General features: G+C 39.4%; 1 protein-coding gene across 1 annotated transcript in view; it reads right to left on the reverse strand.

Moving 5' to 3' along the window:
- The window catches only part of LOC134321802 (disintegrin and metalloproteinase domain-containing protein 12), a 186,850-nt gene that overhangs the window by 35,562 nt on the left and 126,991 nt on the right, over positions 1-24,297 (reverse strand). The window contains exons 9-15 of the mRNA XM_063003625.1: positions 19,887-20,056; positions 17,856-17,940; positions 11,309-11,457; positions 8,919-9,096; positions 7,897-7,986; positions 6,430-6,625; positions 2,749-2,857 (exon numbers count right to left, since the gene is read on the reverse strand). Of these exons, the coding sequence (XP_062859695.1) occupies positions 2,749-2,857; positions 6,430-6,625; positions 7,897-7,986; positions 8,919-9,096; positions 11,309-11,457; positions 17,856-17,940; positions 19,887-20,056 (977 nt within the window). The remainder of the gene's footprint in view (positions 1-2,748; positions 2,858-6,429; positions 6,626-7,896; positions 7,987-8,918; positions 9,097-11,308; positions 11,458-17,855; positions 17,941-19,886; positions 20,057-24,297) is intronic.

The raw sequence follows: 24,297 nt of genomic DNA on the forward strand, positions 1-24,297 counted from the left end.
ACGTTTAACAAGGTGCTACCTGTTTATGCGAAATTACAGTGCCACTGCCATCGCTCATTTTAAGGTTTTGTTTTATCCTTCCTTGTCAGGCTTGTCCTCTCTTCAAGGACCTATAGGTTTTAGTGTGGGAGACGAATTCAAACATAATGATAATGGAAATAAAAAGGTCTGTATCACATTTCCTTTAAATGATTTTTTCTATTCTTTACTTACAACCCTAAATCTGAAAAAGTTGGGACAGTATGGAAAATGCAAATAAAATAAAAAAGCAGTGTTCCTTACATTTACTTTGACTTTAATTTGACTGCAGACAGTTTGAACCCAAGATATTTTATGTTTTTTCTGCTCAACTTCATTTCTTTGTTAATATACCATTCAAGGAATCGGATGGAATTTCAATGCATAAAGGCCCAGGGTGCAAGCTTAAGCTGAACAAGACGGCACTGCATCAAGAACCACCACTCAACAATAGCTGATATAACCACATGGGTGAGGGATTACTTTGGCAAACCTTTGTCAAGCACTACAATACAGAGTTACATGCACAAATGTTACTTAAATCTTTACTGTGCAAAAAAGAAGCCATATGTTAACCATGACCAGAAGCGGCGTCGACTTCTCTGGGCTCTGAGGCATCTAGGATGGACCATCACACAGTGGAAATGTGTATTGTGGTCAGATGAATCAGCATTCCAGGTCTTTTTTGGAAAAAATAGACGCCGTGTGCTCTGGACCAAAGACGAAAAGGACCATCCACACTTTTATCAGCAACAAGTCCAAAAGCCCTTGGCAAAGATCATTTACACTTCTGTGATGGCAGCATTAATGCAGAAAAGTACATTGAGATCTTAGAGCAACATATGCTGCCTTCAAGATGTCATCTTTTCCAGGGACGTCCATGCATTTTTCAACAAGGCAATGCAAAACCACATGCTGCACACATTACAAAGGCATGGCTGTGGAAGAAGAGGGTACGGGTACTGGACTGGCCTGCCTGCAGTCCTGACCTGTCCCCAATAGAGAATGTGTGGAGAATTTTGAAACAAAAAATGCGACAACGACGACCCTATACTGCACATCTTAAGACGTGTTTGCAGGAAGAATGAGACAAAATAAAAGCTGAAACACTAAATCACTTGGTCTCCTCGGTGCCAAAACGTCTTTTAAGTGTGGTGAAATGGAACGGCAACATTATAAAGTGGTAAATGCTTTACTGTCCCAACTTTTTATGGATTGCGTTGCAGGCCTGAAATGCAGGAATGGATGCTTATTAATAAATAAAATGAAGTTGAGCAGATAAAACATGAAATATCTCAGGTTCATCCTGTCTGCAATCAAATAAAAGTCAAAGTAAATGTAAGAAACTGTGTTTTTTATTATTTGCATTTTCCTTGCTGTCCCAACTTTTTTGGGGTTGTACATTTAAAATGTAGTAATAGAGTTAATTAGAAAAATGTAGTCCCCTTTCCCACAGCTCCCATATAAATCCTCTGCTGAGTTCACCCTCTTTAAGAAGATGCTTAATAAATCAGACAAGTGCTAGAAAATAGCTACATGCCTCAAAATGCTGTTATCTGCTGTTAGAGTTAAATTTGAAACAACCTGTAATGAACCTGTCTAGAAAGTGATCAAAGTGATGAAGATAGGTAAAAACACAACACATTTCTTGAGGAATCTCAGTTATGGACTATTCAAATTGCTTCTTTTTAAATTGCTTTTTTAAGATTGAAGCTTTTTATTAGACATAGCCAAGCTAACCACATATGTCAAAAATCTGGGGTTCACTAAATGCAACTGGACCTAAGACTGGGTAGGTATAAGGATGAGAATACAAATAAAAACTAATCTGTACTGTTAGATGGTGTAAGATATGTTATATTTTGGAACTGTGTCCTTCAACGGCCCTAAGCCGGCCCTGGGCTACTTAAAATCATATACTCCATAAAGTGCAAGAAGATTTTAAATGAACCTGCCTCTGTTAAGAAGTTAAAAGTTGGTAATAGTGTTAAGACAGACCACCAAAATGGTTTAAAGATGACAAAATCAAGCTAATGCCCTGACCTCCATTCAAAGCCTGTGGGGTGAGCCAAATAGGATGGTATTTCCTTTCATCTAATCAAAAAACAGCCCTGACCCGTCGAGGCATTGACTCCACTAGACCCCTGAAGGTGTGCTGTGCTTTCTGGCACCAAGGTGTTAGCAGCAGATCCTTTAACTCCTGTAAGTTGTGAGGTGGGGCCTCCATGGATAAGATTTGGAGGCCAACCTCAAACTCGTTGTCGTGCTCCCCGAACCATTTTTGCTTTGTGGCAGGGCGCATTATCCTGGTGAAGGAGGCCACAGCCATCAGGGAATACCGTTTCCATGAAAGGGTGTACATGGTCTACAACAACGCGTAGGTACTTGTCAAAGTAACACCCACATGGATGGCAGGACCCAAGGTTTCCCAGCAGAACATTGCTCAAGGCATCACATTGCCTCTGCCGGCTTGCCTTCTTCCCATAGTGCATCCTGGTGCCATGTGTTCCCCAGGTAAGCGACACACACGCACCTGGCCAGCCATGTGATATAAAAGCAAAAGTGATTCATTAGACCAGGCCACCTTCTTTACCTTACCTGTCAGTGGTCATAATGTTATGTCTGGTTCGTGTATACATCTGTCAGATTGCCAGACTTTGATTCATATTTTTCATTCAGTATTTCATTACATTGAAAATGAGAAGTAGTAAATGAAAAATGCAGTCTCACTGTGCTTCACACTTGGCGAATAAACCGTTGGAGTCTTTCCCACAGTTCCCATATGGATCCCCTGCTGAGTTAACTCTCTCAAAACAAATGCCTGGAGCTGGCTTTGTACCTGTAGTAGAAACAGAGTTACAAACAGAAAACAACATTTGTACTCTCACATGGACAGATTTACTCTGTATTTCTCTGCTCTCGGTTGTAAAATCATATAAAATGTATGCAATTTTGATAATAGAAAAAAATATGCTGATTTACCTATGAAACACAACTCAAAGTTCTTTATACATTAGTGCTAATGGTAAATGATTTAAAGTGGTGACATTACACAAGGGCATTTCTTGTTCAAAGAAAACTATTGCAGTAAGCATATCACTCATACATAAACAAGCAACATACAAGGGCAGTGGAAGCTCAACACTTAAGGTATAGTAGAGTAAAGCCTAGTAATCAGAAGGTCTCTGGTTCTGGCCTCTCACCATTGCCAGGTTGCCACTGTGGGGCCCTTGAGCAGGGCCTTTGATCCTCGATTGCTTACATTGTATTAGGTCACAACTGTATGTCTAAATAAAATGCTTAATGCCGGAAATGGTAATGTACATAAAATTATATACACACATTTCACATTCTTTCACTTCTTTTTAGAAATATAATGACAGTGTTGATAATCCCCATGGGCAAAAGCCATTTTTCTATTTGGAAACTGACACACGCCCCCTCCAACACGTGTGCAGTAGCCAACTGCATCTTTTCACCTGCACGAGGTGAGTTCATATGCGGATCAGCTTTGTGTACAGACAGCCACACCCTGATCAATGCATTATCCCTCCCCTCTGTGCAGGCGCCATCAATCAGCCAGTAGAGGTCGTAATTGCATCATGAGGTTATGAGGTCCCTATTTGGCTTCCCACCCTGTATGAACAACAAGAAAATCGTTATTCATATAGCCGCCCAGTCCAGCTGGATGGCGGAGCTGAGTTTCGAATTGGTGAGTTAGCGTGTTTTACCACTGCGCCACCTGAGCGGCAAGTTCACTGTTCTAAATGAATTGTATGAATATACAATTACCTCTAATTTATTGGTAAAGATTGGTAAAAAAAAAATTTTTTAATTAAAACATGTTTATGGTGAGTTAGCTTAATGCCATACTAGAAGTATTAGAAAAGTCTCAGTTAAAAAATTTAAAATGCTACTTACAAGTTAAAATATAATCTAATTAATATTTTACTGCTGCAAGTTTAGAAACTCTTAGCTGGCCATCCATGATTTTCTGATTGACTCTGAGGTGACACATTATTAAAATACACTAATAAAATTAGATAAATATATGATGACTTTAAATCAGGCAATGGCTATAAAATATATACAGTGGGAGGTACAATTCTAAAACCATTAGTGAACATGCTTCTATTTTTTAATTTAATACTGTAATTTTCAACACAAATCATATCACCTGAATAACAGTTTAACATGTATGGACAATGGTCAAAGAGGCAAAAAAGTTCCAATTATTAGTAATAAGTTTGTAAATTTGCATAAGGTGGTAGCATTTCAATAAACTTTGTCTGAACCTGTGTTATATAGTGTAATGAGTAAAAACTTATGCATTTAGAAGCCAATCCCAAGATGGGGTTGAATTAATAGAAGATTGTTAGTCAGAAAGAAATATAATCCCCACTGTTTCTGAAGGATCTGTGATGTTTGGGATATGTTTTGTCTCTAAAGAGACTAATTAATACCAGAAGATGTTTTTAATGGAAATCTTACTGCATCTGTAAAAAATCTAAAACTGGGGTGTGATTTTATGTTCCAGAAATGACAATGATCCAAAATACATTTTCAAATCAAAAGAAAAATGACTACAGTTAAGCTTTTGCCATGACATTAATTCCATGTAGTAACATGTAGTAGGTTGAAAAGGTAATTTTACAAAAGTGGACTGGGCAGTCTGGGGAGATTTTTAATGCTTTCTGTTTTCTAGCTTTGAATTATTTAAGCTCATCAAACATTATAAGAAAGTACTCAGTGTTTTTAATCATTAATACATAGCTTTGGTTGAATATGTATGTATATGTTCAAGTTGGCTGTAGCCTAATGATTAAGGTATTGGACTAGTAATCACAAGGTCGCTGGTTCAAGCTCCACCACTGCCCTTGAGCAAGGCCCTTAACCCTCAGTTGCTCAGACTGTATACTGTAACTGTAATGTCGCTTTGGGTAAAGGCGTCTGCTAAATGCCGAAAATTTAAATGTAAACATACATAAAGTATATATACAGTATACACCGATCAGCCATAACATTAAAACCACCTCCTTGTTTCTACACTCACGGTCCATTTTATCAGCTCCACTTACCATATAGAAGCACTTTGTAGTTCTACAATTACTGACTGTAGTCCATCCTGTTTCTCTGCATGCTTTGTTAGCCCCCTTTCATGCTGTTCTTCAATGGTCAGGACATGGTGGTGGTGTGTTAGTGTGTGTTGTGCTCACCTCACTGTTACTGCTGGACTGAGAATAGTCCTCCAACCAAAAATATATCCAGCCAACAGCGCCCCGTAGGCAGCGTCCTGTGACCACTGATGAAGCTCTAGAAGATGACCAACTCAAACAGCAGCAAAAGATGAGCGATCGTCTCTGACTTTACATCTACAAGGTGGACCAACTAGGTAGGAGTGTCTAATAGAGTGGAAAGTGAGCGGACACGGTATTTAAAAACTCCAGCAGCGCTGCTGTGTCTGATCCACTCATACCAGCACACACATATACCAACACACACTAACACACCACCACCATGTCAGTGTCACTGCAGTGCTGAGAATGATCCACCACCTAAATAATACCTGCTCTGTAGTGGTCCTTTGGGGGTCCTGACCATTGTAAAACAGGGTGAAAGCAAACAATGTGTGTAGAAACAAGGAGGTGGTTTTAATGTTATGGCTGATCGGTGTATGTACTTATATATACTTATTACTTATTAAATACTGCTTTACCTTGATTATAAGAATGGTATTTTCAATCCCAGTACCACGCTTACATTTAGTGAGCTCTTTAGAATGACCCACTCTTTGCTTGATTTTATACAAATATGGCAACTTGACTGAATGAAACACTGAAATTCAATGATTAAGAGGTGTGTCCCAAAACTTTTGACCATATAAAGTATTTGCTATTAAAATAAGCACTGATAATCCTGTGACATTTTTTGTTTAAATATAGGGACCTTTAACTCTTTCTTTATTATGAGGGTACATGAAACACTATATTATGTTGATGACAGTTATTCCACAGTCTGATGGCTAAAACTGAAAGAGTCAGGGGAAGCTTCCTCCCCAGGCCATGAGACTCCTCAACACGGACATAGCTACCACAACTACCTGGCCAAACTGAAATTTGAACACTGCACTGTACTTTTACATTTCCAGACCAGTTTAACAGATTTTTTTGTATAGATTTTTTTTTTATATTATTGTCATAGATCTTTCTTCTATTTTTTATCTATTTATTCTAATTTTACCGTTGTACAGTCTTGCACAGTCTAAGCAGTTAGGCCAGGTTTGACATTTCACTGCAGGTTGTATACTATATATACCTGTGCCAATAAATGTGACAAATAAATCTTATTTTATCTTCTTATTAAATATTCTTTGTCTTGTTCCCTAGGCCTGTAAATGCTACTGTAACTCACCCTGGCCCCACAGTGTGATGCACTGCTGTTCATGTGTTTGGCAGATGCCATTGTAGCAGTGTCCATCCATGCCATGGCATGTGTGGCCATCATGCAGGTAAACATTAGCAGGGCAGTGAGGATATGAACCAGTGCAGAACTCTGGCAAATCACATGAGTTAGTGGAGTCTCTGCAAGGTGTACCGGCGACCTTTAACTAAAACACCACACACACACACAGAATTAACATTCATTATAAGGCACAATATAACACAATTTAACTTTATTGGCAGTGGAACCATGTGTACCTAAAGCCTCTATCTATAGTTTAAGATCTTTCTGCATTGGGGCAAAACATACTTTTGTCTTCTTCTGGGCAGGTTCATTACAGCTTCTTAACCCAACAAGAGCTATGCAAATTTACAGAAATTTAGCTATTTTACACCCATTTCCCAGTTTGTAATTGTCAGCACACAGGTTCAAACTGAAACTGCAAAATCAACTACTGCCTACTGCCTAATTATGACGTTGACACAAGTAGTGCAGTACTAGAAAGAGACATGATCCTTGGTGTGTTAAGCCAATAAAAATTGGAAATTACAAAATGTCTCGAATTCAGCCTCTCTGTGCTCCTAGAGCTTATGTTTTATGTGTATTTGCCACGCCCCTGTCTCTGGGAACACATGGATGGGTGGTGGTGTTTATTATATTAAGCCAACGCCTCCTCATGATTATTGGACAATAGCTAATGATCCACAGTTGAACCTCATTGCAGTTTGAATGCTTAAAGGTATTTAAGGACTATGCTGTGGCTTATTCAGTGAAGGCTTTTTGATGATTACTTGGTTGATCAATATAAAGATTACTTTGATGATTACTTAGGAATCACTTATGGTTCATGTATATTGGTTAGTATATTGGTTAGTGATCTTGGTTAGTGAATCTGGTCTTGTGTTCTAGCTTATGTATCTTGCTTTGAAATGTTGTTTAGAGGATCATGTCTTATTTTGTGTTGTCTACTTTATGTTGAGCCTTAGCATTGTGTTAGCTTGCAGAGTGTAGCTTAGCTTGGAGTTTAGGATGGTTGAGGATTAAGTTTCATGTATGTTAAAGTTACTATTAGATAGCAGTTAGCATAGTTTATGTGTTTGTGTCTTGTCTTGTGTAACCCTGTCTTGTCTCTTGTAGTCATTAACAGACTAGATATAGGGGAACAGTAGTAGAGCTTTGGGCTATCAATTGAAAGATTGAGAGTTTGAATCCCAGCTTCGTCATGCAGCCACTGTTGGGCCCTTGAGCAAGGCTCTCAACCCCCTCTGCTCCAGGGGTGCCATACAATGGCTGACCCTGCACTCTGACCACAGCTTCCAAACAAGTGTTTGTCATCCTCATTTCCCAATACCTTAATTAGAAATTTACCACATGTTTAAATTTTGTATGGGAGCTAAACTTTAAGTAAATAAAAACAGTGTCATGTATGTCTTTTACCTGACAGTTTTCACAACACTGGCCATGTGCACATACTGCACTTGCCTTCAGAGTGCATGTACTGGCATTGCAGCATGGGTTCATACATTCCTGTGCAACAAGTAATGGAAAAAGCAAAACAGTGTGTTAGAATAAAAGATAATAATTTAAATACAAAAAAAAGCTTGATGCTGAGTCCCCTGATTTTCTGCCTGTTTGCTTTAGCTTGCTAGCATTCTTTAGCATTGGTTTTCTGGAAGTAAGCTGGTAAATGAGATCAGTTTTTTGATACTGTACCAGAGTTTCATTTGTGTGACATGGTTTGATTGTTAGTTGCTGCCAGTTTTCTGGGTTCCCTTGTCTTATTTCTCTGGTAAGCATTTTGTTGTTATTTATTTTCTTCTCAGGTCTTTATTTTCTTCTCTTGCGTTCACCTGTATTTTTAATCCACAGTATGGTTAAGCCTTCTACAATTGTGTTCATCCGTTTAATACCTCAGATGCAGGGTTACACATGGTATCTATCACAATGCGCTCACCACCCTGTTACAAATTAAACTGTTATGATTTACTGTATTTATGTACACTGGTAGCAGTGGGTAGCTGTATCAGCTGGCAGCAAGAAAGACCTGGATTTAATTCTCCAGCTGGGCAGCCAGGGTCCCTTCTGTGTGGAGTTTGCTGTTCTCCCTGTGTACATGGGTTTCCTTAGGGTACTCCAGTTTCCTCCCACAAGTCCAACGAAAAGCATTCAGGGCAATTGGAGCTACTAACAATAGCCCTAAGTGTAAATGAGTGTATATGTGTCTGCCCTGTGATGAACTAGCGACTTGTCCAGGGTGTTTCCAGCCTTTGCCAAATAAATCAGACCCACCACAACCCTGACCAAGATAAAGCAGTAGTAAAAATTAATGAATGAATACTGATGAATACTGACATTTGACGATAACATGAAGGTTAGCTGCTAGACAACCATGCCATTTATTTACCTAAAGGCTTATAAATATTTTTAAAGCCTTGAACCTTAATTTTGTATTCCCTTACCTCTAGTTCTCCACAGTCACACTCCTCCCCCTCTTCTACATAGCCATTGCCACATTTTTGCCCCCCGTAGAGCACCTTATACTCAGGCATGTTGAAGAGACACATGCCCACTCCCTTCTCCAAACTGACCAGTAAATCCTTCTTACTGCAGGTACTAAACACTGTGGGGAATGGGTACCTGCATAAAGAGAGCAGAGTAGGAAAAAATATAAAATCTATTAATACATTTATTGGCTCTAATGATAACCAGCAGCAAAACCATCTACTGTACTTGTATTGTGAGAAGATTTACAGAATCTGGAGAGATCTCAGTCCATGTAGTGCAAGGCTGCCCTTAGATGGCATGATACTGTGATGAATATAGCCACAGTTTTCGTGATGTTTAGTTTTCTTCACACACTTGCACAGTGGTGGCTCAGTGGTCATGGTAATGGACTGTTGGTCAAAAGTCTGTGGGTCTATGCCAATAATATCATCAAGCAAGGCCCCTAACTCCCAACAGCTTGAATTGTATCTTAACTAAAATATAATCAACATGCATAAAAATGTCTGCCAAATGCAATGTAAAAGTAAACACACCAGATAAATCTTCAGAATAATTAAACAGGATGGTGCTATAGCACCCATAAACCAACAGGAGCCTCAATGAGAAACAAACATGTTTTAGAGTACCTGTAACGCATTGTTTCTGTATCAAGTTACATATAACATCTGCACAATAGTGTATAAATCAACCAAATATACACAATAGCTGACTTTTATTGTGCATCCTGTGCACTTGGACAGCAACTGTGATGTTACTGTATGCCAAGCTGTTGCAGTACATATAAGTGTGCACTTAGACCCAACTCATTGTGCAATACTTGTCACATACTGTATGTTACTTTACTATTTAATAATTTAATTACTATTTAATTCTTACTTTATAATGAAACTAAACCCCTTGAACATTCATCTATTACTTACAGCAAGAAAGACCTGGGTTTAACTCCCCAGCTGGGCGGCCAGGATCCGTTATATGTGGAGTTTGCTGTTCTCCCTGTGTCTACACGGGTTCACGCAGGGTGCTACAGTGTTCTCCCACAAGTCCAACAAAAGGCATTTAGGGCAATTGGTGCTACTAGCAATAGCCCCAAGTGTAAATGTGTTTATACAGTATGTGTCTGCCATATGATGGACTGGTGGTCTGTCTGTCTGTCTGTCTGTCTGTCTGTCTGTCTGTCCGTCCGTCCGTCCATCCATCCATCCATCCATCTATCTATCTATCTATCTATCTATCAATATCAATCAATCAATCATCTGTTTGTGGGTTACCATATAGAAGCACTTTGTAGTTCTACAATTACTGATTGTAGTCCATCTGTTTCTTTGCATGGACCCCCACAGAGCAGGTATTATTTGGGTGGTGGATCATTCTTAACACTGCAGTGACAATGACATGGTGGTGGTATTTTAGAGTGTGTTGTGCTGGTATGAGTGGATCAGATAGCAATGCTGCTGGAGTTTTTAAATACTGTGTCCACTCACTGACCACTCTATCAGACACTCCTACCTAGTTGGTCCACCTTGTAGACGTGAAGTCAGAGACGATCGCTCATCTACTGCTGCTGTTTGAGTTGGTCATCTTCTAGACCTTCATCAATGGTCACAGGAAGCTGCCCATGGGGTGCTGTTGGCTGGATATTTTTGTTTGGTGGACTTCAGTCCAGCAGTGACAGTGAGGTGTTTAAAAACTCCATAAGCATTGCTGTGTCTGATCCACTCATACCAGCACCACACACACTAACACACCACCACCATGTCAGTGTCACTGCAGTGCTGAGAATGATCCACCACCCAAATAATACCTACTCTGTAGTGGTCCTGACCATTGAAGAACAGCAAGAACAGGGGCTAACAAAGAATGCAGAGAAACAGACAGACTACAGTCAGTAATTGTAGAGCTACAAAGTGCTTTTATATGGTAAGTGGAGCTGATAAAATGGACAGTGAGTGTAGAAACAAGGAGATGGTTTTAATGTTATGGCTTATTAGTGTACATTGTGCACTAAGCATTTACATCTAAACAAGTTTATCTACACAAAGTTAAAATATTTAATTGGGAATATTTACAAATGTGTTTGTTTTCTGTGTTTTGGTGTCAACATATATGTAATGCAGAGATTTTTACTGTCATCAAGAAGAGACTTGTCATCTAATCATGTTGATTTTTTTTAGATGCTTTTGTTTAGCATTAAGGTTTACAGGAATTTAGAGACATTTTCTATTAATCTAAAATGTGTAGGTGGCAAGTAACAGTTATTGACATTAATACAATACAAGTTTCATACCAAAAAAGAATCCTGTATCACAAACCCAGTAATTCCAAGGGGATGAAAGTAAAAACATACCCAGTTGAAGGAGTCATGATGCAGCCGCCTCTGTCTGCGGTTACCCTGCAACCACACCCTCGCTCTGGTGTGTCATGGTTCATCCCAAAGTTGTGTCCCAACTCATGAGCCAGGGTAACTGCAGCACCCAGGGGGTTATCAGAGTGATCCTAGGAGAGGACGATTAGTAAGACAAAAAGAAAGACAAAACATGAGTCAATATTATTTGCTTCTTCATGTGTTACCAGATAAATCAGCGTCTTAACAGCATGGCACCACTACAAGCCTTCATAAGAGTGATTACTTTCATTTCCAAGAGTGTAAACTCAATTACTTTCCTGCATTTGCCACAGCAGAGGGGTGAAGTTCAATTACACTACAGCTGCCCTCCTAAGATTACATTCTAACTAACTTCTTCACATGTGCATTTGTTTTACTTTGACAGAAAATAGCAAAGTATTGTTTCACACGAGGGGACTAATTAATATCACACAGAACTCCTAGCCTTTGTAAACGATTTTTGCAAACCCATTAAAGGAGCATAAGTCAAGTTTTTTTTTTTTGCTTTATCTGATTACTCCTGGAAGCAAACTCACTATGGAACAGAGCTGCTTGTTTAACAAGCTGTTTCACCATTAAGTCATATTTGAAATAATATTTCTGTGTACAAACAGTACAATAAAAAAATAAACAGCTCAATAAATCCATAACCTAACATTTATATAGCACAACTGAAGCGTGTGTGATTACTATGCACAATCAGTTTAACTGTCCTTGCTTTATCTCCTATATTTGATATATTTAATTTCATTTTTATCTTTATTATGGTCAGAGTCACGGTGGTTCTGTTTTCTCTGGAAACACTGGGCACAAGGGAGAAATACACTCCAGACAGGGCACCAATCCTTCACTGGGCTTCAACCACCCTTCTTCTTCCTCTCTTCTTCTTCCTCGGCCTTTGTCCCATTCGGTTGCTGGGTCGGCTCTCGGTGGATCATGAGCCGCATTGATTGGGCACAATTTTTATGCCGGATGCCCTTCCTGACACAACCCTCCCTATTTTATCCGGGCTTGGGACAGGCACTACAATGCACTGGTTTGTGCATTTTTGCGGCTAGGTGCATATAGGACGATTCAGTGTCACAATTAGCCTAGCTGCATGTTTTTGGACTGTGGGAGGAAACCGGAGCAACCGGAGGAAACCCACGCAGACACGGGGAGAACATGCAAACTCCACACAGAAAGGACCCGGACCTCCCCACCTGGAGATCGAACTCAGGACCTTCTTGCTGTGAGGCGACAGTGCTACCCTCTTAGCCACTGTGCCGCCGGGCTTCAGCCACTCTTCCCTTAGACATAGCCAATCATATCTGTGTAGATGTCCAGCCGGCAGGTAGCACCTGCTGATATTACAAACTGAATCTCAATGGTGGTGGGCTAAAGTAACATACCACTGCACCATGCAAGAACTGAGACCTGGAGTTTGATGCCTACACCACACTCCAAAAAAGTTGGGACAAAGGCAAAATAAGAGTATCTTCATAGTTCTATCAAGTTTTTAGTGTTATGAAACATTTCACAATAAGCAGGTGAATTGGTAATATGAGAGGGACAATCGATTGGGCATAAAAGGAGGAGCCACCAAAGGCTTAGTGTGTATGATCACTACTGTTTTCAAAACTTAATGAGAGATTTGTCAATCAGTTAAAAAGCATTTCTCAGTGACAGCTTGCAAATAATTTGTGTTTTTTTACCATCTACCTTACATAATATTGTAAAAAGATTCAGCAAATCTGGAGTGATCTATGAGCCCCCAGACAACACTGCAGGAGAAGCTGTCATGCTACTGTGATAAATACAGTCAAGTGAACTCTGGAGTATTTCAAAAACTGTTGTCACTTAACACAGTCCGCCACTGCATTATAAAATGCCACCTAAAACTCTATTACACAAACAAAAAGTCATACATTAACACTATTCATAAGTACGATTTAGGATTCTCTGGGCCTGAGCTCATGTCAGATGTACTAAAAGACAGAATATGTTCTGTGGTCAGATGAGTGCAAATACAGTATTAGCTTATTTTTTGGAAAAAGGACCATCAAGACTGTTAGAAACACAAGCTGCAAAAGCCAACAACTTTTTGGCTTGTTATGATATGGGGACGCATCAGTGGAATCATATGGAAAGGTACTATTGATTAGAAGGTGTATATTTCAATTTTAGAGAGAAAGTCTGTGGTTATTTCAATAAGATTCTCTACAGACTTTACCAATTTGGCTTTGTAGACTCAGAATGCATGTGCTTGACTGGCCGGCCTGTAGTCCAGATCTGTCTTCTACTATTAAAAATGTATGATGCACCATGAAGAGGAGAATCAGATGATGGTGACCACAGACTGTTGAGCTTGTATCAAGCAAGCATAGAAAAAAAATCCACTGTCCTGAAGTATATTGCAGGCATTAAATTCTAAATTTGTTATATTTACAATGTACAGCTTAGGTTGATGAGTGAAAACACTTAAACTGTTATCAGTTTAAGAGATTTAAGAACGTCCCAAATTTTCTGGAAACGTGGTTTATAAAATATAGGTTTGTAAAATTAAGACATTATAACTATAAAAACACAGACTGGCGAAAGACTGGAGAGAATCATGGCAGAAGAGAGATAATTCATAGACATTATGCTGTCGTAAATCATATAGCAAAAACAAACATTTGACATATGGCCAGTCTGCAGAGGATGATAGAAAGCATCCGCTGAACAAGTCAATGTATAAAACATGGAGTAAAAGTAAAGACTTAATATCTTTTGGCACTATTGAAGATGAATTACTTCATAATTATTTATGTTGGTTAGTGGGAGCAGCAGAAACAGCACCCACTGGGTTGTGTATTCATTCCAGCATGGCTCTAATATGGCCCCGGAGAGACTTTAGTTTCCTGTAGACAAGAGCAGGAGTAGTGAAGGGGAAGTAAGACAAATAGCTTCATTGAGCTACGCTGATCTATAATGTAGGAAGCCAACAAAGCTCCTTAATCATCCTGCCAAGTTTATACATGTGCAGTGAGCAAAAGCCAATCAGCTGGGTCATTCTGAAACATAGGGTAACCAAAAAAGGACTTTCTGGCCCAGTTCCTGAATAGCAATTTAATTCTTGTAATAATCTAACAAAGGTCCAGAATTGAAGACGACCAAGGTTTCGTTTCACAGCCTTTGTTTTATCACTAATCACTTCCAGAGGTGAGCTACAGTGCTTTCTCCACATTCTCACTTTCCTGGGCAGATATGATGTCTCCCCTGCCGACCGTTTGTTTGTTCTGCCTCATTAGAAGGTAACAGCCGCAGCACTTGTAATTAATACATTCCAGTGATTTATGAGGCGAATCTCAGGACAGCCATGACATAATGTCTTTAGCAGGTCTACAACAATGGGGTAACCAGTGAAGTAATGTGCATTTGTATGTAACCATTAATGTATTCTGTATGAGGAAACGTTTGTGGACAATTTAATTCCTTAACATTAAAATGAAACTCATGGGCATTAATGTGAAGTTAGTCTCCCATCCAACTTAAAAAGAAAGAAGAGATTTCCTATAAATGCTCACAAGAGCATTTATAGATTTAGTACTCTATTGTTGGACGTGCCATTGAAATTCAAGTCTACCCAGAAGTACGTACACTATATTGCCAAAAGTATTCGCTTGTCTGCCTTCACACGCATATGAACTTGAGTGACATCCCATTCTTAATCCATAGGGTTTAATATGATGTCGACCCACCCTTTGCAGCTATAACAGCTTCAACTCTTCTGGGAAGGCTTTCCACAAGGTTTAGAAGTGTGTTTATGGGAATTTCTGACAATTTTTCAAGAAGCGCATTTGTGAGGTCAGACACTGATGTTGGACGAGAAGGCCTGGCTCGCGGTCTCCACTCTAATTCATCCCAGAAGTGTTCTATCAGGTTGAGGTCAGGACTCAGGTGCAGGCCAGTCAAGTTCTTCCACTCCAAACTCACTCATCCATGCCTTTATGGACCTTGCTTTGTGCACTGGTGCGCAGTCATGTTGGAACAGGAAGGGGCCATCCCCAAACTGTTCCCACAAAGTTGGGAGCATGAAATTGTCCAAAATCTCTTGGTATGCTGAAGCATTAAGAGTTCCTTTCACTGGAACTAAGGGGCCGAGCCCAACTCCTGAAAAACAACCCCACACCATAATCCCCCCTCCACCAAACTTTACACTTGGCACAATGCAGTCAGACAAGTACCGTTCTCCTGGCAACCGCCAAACCCAGACTCGTCCATCGGATTGCCAGACGGAAAAGCGTGATTCGTCACTCCAGAGATCACGTCTCCACTGCTCTAAAGTCCAGTGGCGGTGTGCTTTACACCACTGCATCCGACGCTTTGCATTGCGCTTGGTGATGTAAGGCTTAGATGCAGCTGCTCAGCCATGGAAACCCATTCCATCAAGCTCTCTACAAACTGTTCTTGAGCTAATCTGAAGGCCACATGAAGTTTGAAGGTCTGTATTGAAAAGCAGAAAGTTGGCGACCTCTGCGCACTATGCGCCTCAGCATCCGCTGACCCTGCTCTGTCATTTTACGTGGCCTAACACTTCGTGGCTGAGTTGCTGTCATTCCCAATCGCGTCCACTTTGTTATAATACCACCGACAGTTGACTGTGGAATATTTAGTAGCGAGGAAATTTTACGACTGGACTTGTTGCACAGGTGGCATCCTATCACGGTATCACGCTGGAATTCACTGAGCTCCTGAGAGCGACCCATTCTTTCACTAATGCTTGTAGAAGCAGTCTGCATGCCGAGGTGCTTGGTTTTATACACCTGTGGCCATGAAAGTGATTAGAACACCTGATTTGGATGGGTGAGTGAATACTTTTGGCAATATAGTGTATGAGTCATTCTATAATTTGGGGTACATTCCATGTCCAATGATAATAATTATATTTATATTTATTTTTAAACTCTTCTTTAAAAATTTCATATTTTACCTATTAATGGAAAACATGTAATATCACAAAAAACATTATGTGCATCCTATGCTTTATTTAGCTTGAAATTTGTAATGATGTTCCTAAATGAACAGTTTTTGCTGTGTCCGTTTTTTAAGTTGAGGGTGCCTTGGTTTCGAAATAATGAATAAAATCATTAAGGGCAACAACATCTATTTTTTATTGATTTCAAAAGTTTAAATACTAAAAAAAAATAATATTTTTTAAATTGAGTTCCTCTTTTAAATAATTTAAATATCTTATTTATTAATGTCCGCAAAAGTTCTGTCAACTATGTTACTAACAGAACTCCACTCAGCAACTCAAAAATGGTTTGTTCTAAAACTATGTGACCAGCATTACATGATATCATTTTTCTCTGTGGAGGGTATATTGAACAAACTGTGGTGTGTCCTCTTATTTTTTTTCAATATTTTATCTATAATAGAACATTGTCAATGAGTATATTAATTGACCGTCAACTATGTTACATACATTGTTATGGTTACAATTTTTTTTAAATAATTTTAATTCAAATGTATGTTCAAATTAGACATTATTCTGTTCAAGAAATGACATGTGGTCAGCCAGGCAAGGTCTACCACTAAAGTTATGAGTCAAAATAGGGAAATTGTCAACTATGTTACCTGTCAACTAAGTTACCTAGTAGTCTACATCTACTGTCCCTTTAAAATAAAAAATTTAAAAATAATGTTTAAGCTTTGCAAATAGTGGATATGTTACACTAAAGGAATATATTAACTTGAACCACTGATTGTTCTATTGAGAGAGAACATTGTTTTTATACTTTTTTGGTGATGTGAAATGTACCCCAAATTACAGAATGACCCGTATGTTGGATGGGTAAGATTTACTGACACATGCAGCAAATCCAGGCCAGCTGAGGACTAGCACACACACACCCTCCACCATGTGTAAAACCATGACCTTTCTTCCAGCCTGGGGTGGATTTCTATAAAGAGACCTGACATACATAAATGATAACCTTCAACATGTCGTTTGTATTCTTCCAGCACCTCGACCTGCAGCTGGAACAACTGTGTTTGTTTAGCTCTTAACGTGGCTGGTGGGACTCACTAGGACTTAAACTCGGGTCTGTATGGTTGAGTGCTGCACCACCCAAGGCTCATTCTGATCCGGATTTGCATAATTAATTTTAGCTGAACCCACTTGACCCCTACCGAGCTAAAATTTTAAGTAAAAGTCGGCTTATTTAATAATTACTTTAATTTATTTGAAGTCATGCATTGTGCCAAGATCAGAGTAAATCATTTCTGAAGATAAATGAAAGAAATGAATGGCTGTTGACTAGAAGCACCGGTCAACACAATTAGGAAAGAAGCGAAAACCAAAACAAAGAGCAGAGGCAGCCCAAACAAACACCACATGGAGCTGTTGCCATGGGAGCCAAGATGTGAAGCAGAATGAACGAGATTGTCACAAATGACTATAATGGAGATGAAATTCTAATGTGAGGGCATAGTTGATTGAAAGTAATGAACATGTATTGTTTTACAAATGACTACCACTCACCATGACAATGCCACCTGACTGCTCAGCAGTACACATGCTCATTATGGGAGCCATGCCGATGGTGGTGCCCTGAAAATACACCCCACTGTGGAAAAAGAAAGAAAAATAGATTTACAGACTGATAAAACATGCAAATCCTAATACATTCGACAACACAGTGGCTGGGAACATATCCCAGACATGTTCAGATCCAGTAAACCTTTATCTGATTTTACCTTCACACCAGTTCACCTGCAGCTTTTTTGCTGTTAATTGTGGAGCAGATTAGCATTATATTCTAATTTTAAAACAGCTAGTTAGTCACACTATTATAGGGCAGCATTTACACATACGAGAAAATGGCTGTAATTGTCAGAAGGTGGCTGACCTTAGAATGTGGTTTGGGACACCACACCGAATTTCAATTCACAATGCTGTGTGCGTAAAACAGTAAGTGTATCATTGGTGGAGAAGCATTTTAGTACACTGTTTAGTAGATTGCATGGCAAAACCTCCTCTCTTCCTTATGTGTACCCTGATACAGTAGGGTAAGCAAAACAATTCTTTATTTTGACTTTTTATAAACCCATTTCCAGCTTTTATAATAGGTAGACTTGCAAGCAGTTATGAAGTAGTGTACCTGTGATTTAAAAATGCATTAATGAATCACATTATATTTTTTTCTATTTATTTATGCATTTTCTCCCTTTTTTCCCGATTTAGCATAGTCAATTTGTCTCCTGCTGCTGTGGATCCCTGATTGCGTTTGATGAGGGAATATTTGCTGCTCACGTGCCCTCCGACTTAGCGGACCCCTTTCTTTACACCCGTACTTCTGCATAGACGCCTCTATCCGCTAACCAGGGTCCCAGCACAGCGTTTGAAGACCCCACCCACCTGGTCCGATCATTTTCCCACCCAGAAGACATAGTGGCGCTCGTGTGCTAGCGGAATATCTCGCTGCGCCACCTGGGCACAGAGTGAAGCACATTTGCTCTTCACAAAATATTATAGTAGATAATTTATATATATTATAGTTTTTTTCTAGACCAAGAATATCCAACACAAACTTCTTCAGGTCAGATTTATTTTTGTTTGTAGGCACTGCACTTGTACATACTATAATAATGGGCATTCCTACAGTATTGTACAGTATTTGGCCCAATAACTCTATTTTTAATTTGTACTATTTTTTTTACAATTTATGTTTTACACTGTGACAATTCAAATAAATAAAAGTAAATGAACAAATATATGCTCGTCAAACAGCAGGCAGATTGTTTATTGTTCATCTCATATTACACTATTGCTTTTTATCTTAAAGAACGACTCATAAACAATTAGTAAAGCATCTTAAAAACAAAAAAGACTGATAATAAAAAAATAAACTTGTAATTAAGCACTAATTAGCTGCTCATTCGTTCCCAGTGTTGCGAAAAACTGCTGTATTCACTTATTATATTCACACACATGAAGTACAATTGTTTACACTTGAGTTTGCTTTTACTTACAATATCCAAGAGTTAAATTTGACTGAAATAATCAGTAAGATTAGTATCAGTAAGATCCAAGAGTTGCTGTGGTTCCTACACATCTCCACTTTTTAATAATACCACTCACAGTTGATCGTGGAATATCTGGAAATGACATTGCAATGATGGTATCCTATTACAGGGCCACATATTTGGACACCTGACCATATTTATCTCCGTGTTACATAAGGTCACAGTGTCACAGCATTCCTTACAGTACTCCAAGTCCCTAGTGTCTATTACAATTGATCTTTGTCACTGAATTTTATATGCAGTTCGTTATAATTAATAATGTAATTAAATACATATGTATAATAAAAAACAAACATCTAGAAGCAGTAAAAAGCTCAAACTATCAAGATAAGGCAAGTAAAAATAAGCAGTTCTGTATAAATTCCTATTACCCACATTACACCTCACATAGTCAATTATCTGTTCCATAAGTTCCATCAACTTTAAGTTTGAATTAAGTCCCTGTAAATATTGAATAAGCAAGGCAGTTTATTATATTTCTGCTAACCTAATTAGCTGGGCATTGTCGTGTGGTTTCTGGCGTAAGAGTTTGAGTTTCCTCCAGTCCAGGAACTCGTGCAGTGTAGTAAAAGGGTCTTGAGAGATGGAGCATTTGTCTGAATCACTCCACACTTCCAAACCCACCAAAGCCACACGGATATTTAGCGCCCTGTAGAACTATAACACAGATAAAAATAGCTGTTAGCAAACACATCGTGAAGTACTTTTTTAATCATTTTTCGAAACCATTCTACTCATAGCTAGTATTTATTGAGCATATCTGTGATTCCTACAGTACTAAAAAGACAAATAGAGGAAAACTTACATTTTTATTCTGTGAATATATACATTTTACATATGTGAGTATGTGTTTCAAATATTGTACTGACTACCCCACTAACTGTCCTCATTCTTTATAAAAAGATTAATTTATTTTTCTTAGCACATCAAACTGAAAATGTATGGTCAGTGGGTACCATTACTTGACATTTTAGCCAAATTGTCGTGTCGACCAATTCTAGATATGCAGCTAGACTATTCTAGCCTAATATTTTTAGCATGTTTCAGTTATGTTGCAACATTAGCAACATTCAGTCATGTTATGGTCACTTCCCAATTACTATTTGCAGCCTAATGATTAATACCAGCCAATAAGAATGTAAAATAAATTGGACAGAAGCAAAAAAAAAAAAAAAGAATATAAAAGTATATGGAGTGCATCATAAAGTGCTTAATTCCTCTAAACCAGGACTCCATATACACTAGATGGCCAAAAGTATTTGGACACCTGACCATATGTTTGTTTGCAATCCCATTTAAAATAGAGTGACCTTTATATGATATTTTCAGCTATAAGACATACAAAAATTTGTGTGAAAATGTGTCAAGAGAGCATTTGTTTGGTTGGTCATGTTGGTCAAGAAAGCCTGTTTAAATTATGCCTAGTTCACACTACACGATTTTTGCCCTAATTTTAGCTTGCCGACCGGTCGTCACTAGATGTGGCAGCTCGGAGGCAAATTGGCGTTCGCTTGTTCGGGGCTCGAAAATCGGCTCTCGATCGCTATGTATGAACTGTTCAACAACTCGATCCAAGCCGCTCACTGATCGCTCACAGACTCAAGAAAAATATCTAGCATGCTAAATATCTGGACCTGTCGGCAACTCAGAATCATGTAGTGTGAAAGGCAGGGGCATAATATAGTTTCTATCAGAATACATAGGCACACATACAAGCTTTACAGTATTTGTGACTTGTCGTTCACGCCAAACCTTAATACCAATGCTGCATTGCCAAAAAAAAATTCTTAAAAGACTCCCGATTACAAGAGATCAGGTTGTGTAGTGTGAACTGTACAGTGATCTGAACAACTTGAAAGTCGTGTAGTGTGAACTTGGCATAAGTCTGCAGCATCTTGCATGCAGATCTTTCCTACATTCTGAGCCAATAACGATTACGTTTTTACATCAGACAGTCAGCTGTGTAGAAACAATGGAACACTCTTGGGGCAGTCAAACAATTTGCCCTTTGGTAAATTAATCTATGTCGCTAGGCAGAATCAACATCTGGTTGTAAAATGGTTGAGTGAATATTGCACTGTAAGCAAACATGCTTTCATGGAGTCCAAACACAGTTGGAGATGCCTGTAGTGAAAAATAGATGCTTACAGAAAATGAAATGACAGATTTTACATCAGGACTTTTTCCAAGATGAGAAGAAATATTGGCTATGTGGATGTGCTTGGTGGAACAATGCTTCTGATTTTCTTGCCTTGTATACCATAGGTAACAGAAATAAATGTGCATATAAATATTGGTGTGGCTTTTACAGATCTTTAGTTTGTACAATCTAATGATGAATTGCTGCAATCATTATATAAAGATGATTTTTTACACCTCACATGGTCCTTATGCATGCAATATGGGGTCATTCCACAATTTACTGCTATAAAAGCCTTTTCTCTTCTAAGCAGGCTTTCCTCAAGATTCTGGAGCATGACTGTGGAGATTCGCTTGTATTTTGCCACAAGCACACTGCCAACCCAGCTCTAGGGAAAAATGAAAGACAGGGAATCCTAAATGCAAGTCGCAATGGCAATGCATTAGCCGCACCACAACCATACCAACTGGTGCAGCCCATGCATGACGTGGATTTACTGGCAGGACCCGCTCTGGAAACAGAGACGTCACGCTGCCTCTGGGGCAATTCGCTTTCTCAGGGCACCAAGGGAGTTCCCAGAATGAGCTAAATGTGCTGGCACCACATGGCAGTGGAAAACCAGACCAGAGCAAGCCCAGTATAATGGTTCTAGAAAAAAGCAGGTTTAACAGTCAAAGTAACTTGCGAATCTGTAAAAGAGAAACCATGATCTATAGAAAGACTTCCACCTGAAGCAAATGAATGCTAATGAGGTGCACAAGGTTTTGGTTTTTTTTTGTGCATTTTTTCCTCAATTTTCCTCCCAATCTAGTCGTATCCAATTACCCAATTGCATTATGCTTCCTCTCTACTGATGCCGATCTCCGCTCTGATTGAGGAGAGCAAGACACACGTGCAGTAGCCGACTGCATCTTTTCACCTGCATGAGTTCATATGCGGATCAGCCTTGTGCACAAAGAGCCACACAATGATGCATTATCCCTCGACTCTGTACATGTGCCATCAATCAGCCAGCAGAGGTTGTAACTGCATCAGTTATGAGGTCCCCTCCGGCACCGTGCCCTTGAACAACAGCCGATCGTTTTTCATGTAGGCACCCTGCCTGTCGGAGCTGAGTTTCAAAATGTCAGCTCTGGTGTGCTAGTGTGTTTACCGCTGCGCCATCTGAGTGCCCACAGGGTGACTGTTAATTAAGAAAAACAGGCATGTAATTCATCTGCGCCTCCGTGTTCCCTCTGCCGGCAAGAAATGGCAAAGCAGAATGACACACCTCCATCGCGGCTCACTGCAGAACATATTCAGCAGCCAAGCTGCACAATATGGTCTTTGTTTACAGTTTTATTTTTAAGATGTTAAAAGGTTCAAGGTACAGGTTTGTCTTTATTTTATGTAAAATGTTGGCAAATCATTTCTTTATAACTTTACTTTGTCCAAGGGGACAGTGCCATTCTAACATTCTACCAGAATGAATGGACCACAAATCCTTTTTTTTCTTTTATAAAAAAAAACAATAGACACACTATGGATGATAACAACAGTGCTATGCTGGCATCTGATTGTCAGTGTATTTATAATAGTTTGTTTGTTTGTTTATTAGGATTTCAACGTCATGTTTTTACACTTTTGGTTACATTCATGACAGGAAACGGTAATTACTCTTCACACAAGGTTCACCAGTTCACAAGTTTATATTAAACACAGTCATGGACAATTTATTATCTCCAATTCACCTCACTTGCATGTTTTTGGACTGTAGGAGGAAACTGGAGCATCCGGAGTAAACCCACGCAGACATGGGGAGAACATGCAAACTCCACAGAGAAAGGACCTGGACCACCCCACCTGGGGATTGAACCCAGGACCTTCTTGCTGTGAGGCGACAGTGATATATTTATAATAGAATGCCTTTATTTGTCATATATACAGTGTATCACAAAAGTGAGTACACCCCTCACATTTCTGCAGATATTTAAGTATATCTTTTCATGGGACAACACTATAGACATGAAACTTGGATATAACTTAGAGTAGTCAGTGTACAGCTTGTATAGCAGTGTAGATTTACTGTCTTCTGAAAATAACTCAACACACAGCCATTAATGTCTAAATAGCTGGCAACATAAGTGAGTACACCCCACAGTGAACATGTCCAAATTGTGCCCAAATGTGTCGTTGTCCCTCCCTGGTGTCATGTGTCAAGGTCCCAGGTGTAAATGGGGAGCAGGGCTGTTAAATTTGGTGTTTTGGGTACAATTCTCTCATACTGGCCACTGGATATTCAACATGGCACCTCATGGCAAAGAACTCTCTGAGGATGTGAGAAATAGAATTGTTGCTCTCCACAAAGATGGCCTGGGCTATAAGAAGATTGCTAACACCCTGAAACTGAGCTACAGCATGGTGGCCAAGGTCATACAGCGGTTTTCCAGGACAGGTTCCACTCGGAACAGGCTTCGCCAGGGTCGACCAAAGAAGTTGAGTCCACGTGTTCGGCGTCATATCCAGAGGTTGGCTTTAAAAAATAGACACGAGTGCTGCCAGCATTGCTGCAGAGGTTGAAGACGTGGGAGGTCAGCCTGTCAGTGCTCAGACCATACGCCGCACACTGCATCAACTCGGTCTGCATGGTCGTCATCCCAGAAGGAAGCTGACGCACAAGAAAGCCCGCAAACAGTTTGCTGATGTCCAAGAACATGGATTACTGGAATGCCCTGTGGTCTGACGAGACCAAGATAAACTTGTTTGGCTCAGATGGTGT

Source organism: Trichomycterus rosablanca, chromosome 10 (genome assembly GCF_030014385.1).
Source record: "Trichomycterus rosablanca isolate fTriRos1 chromosome 10, fTriRos1.hap1, whole genome shotgun sequence".
In the NCBI taxonomy this organism is placed as follows: domain Eukaryota; kingdom Metazoa; phylum Chordata; class Actinopteri; order Siluriformes; family Trichomycteridae; genus Trichomycterus; species Trichomycterus rosablanca.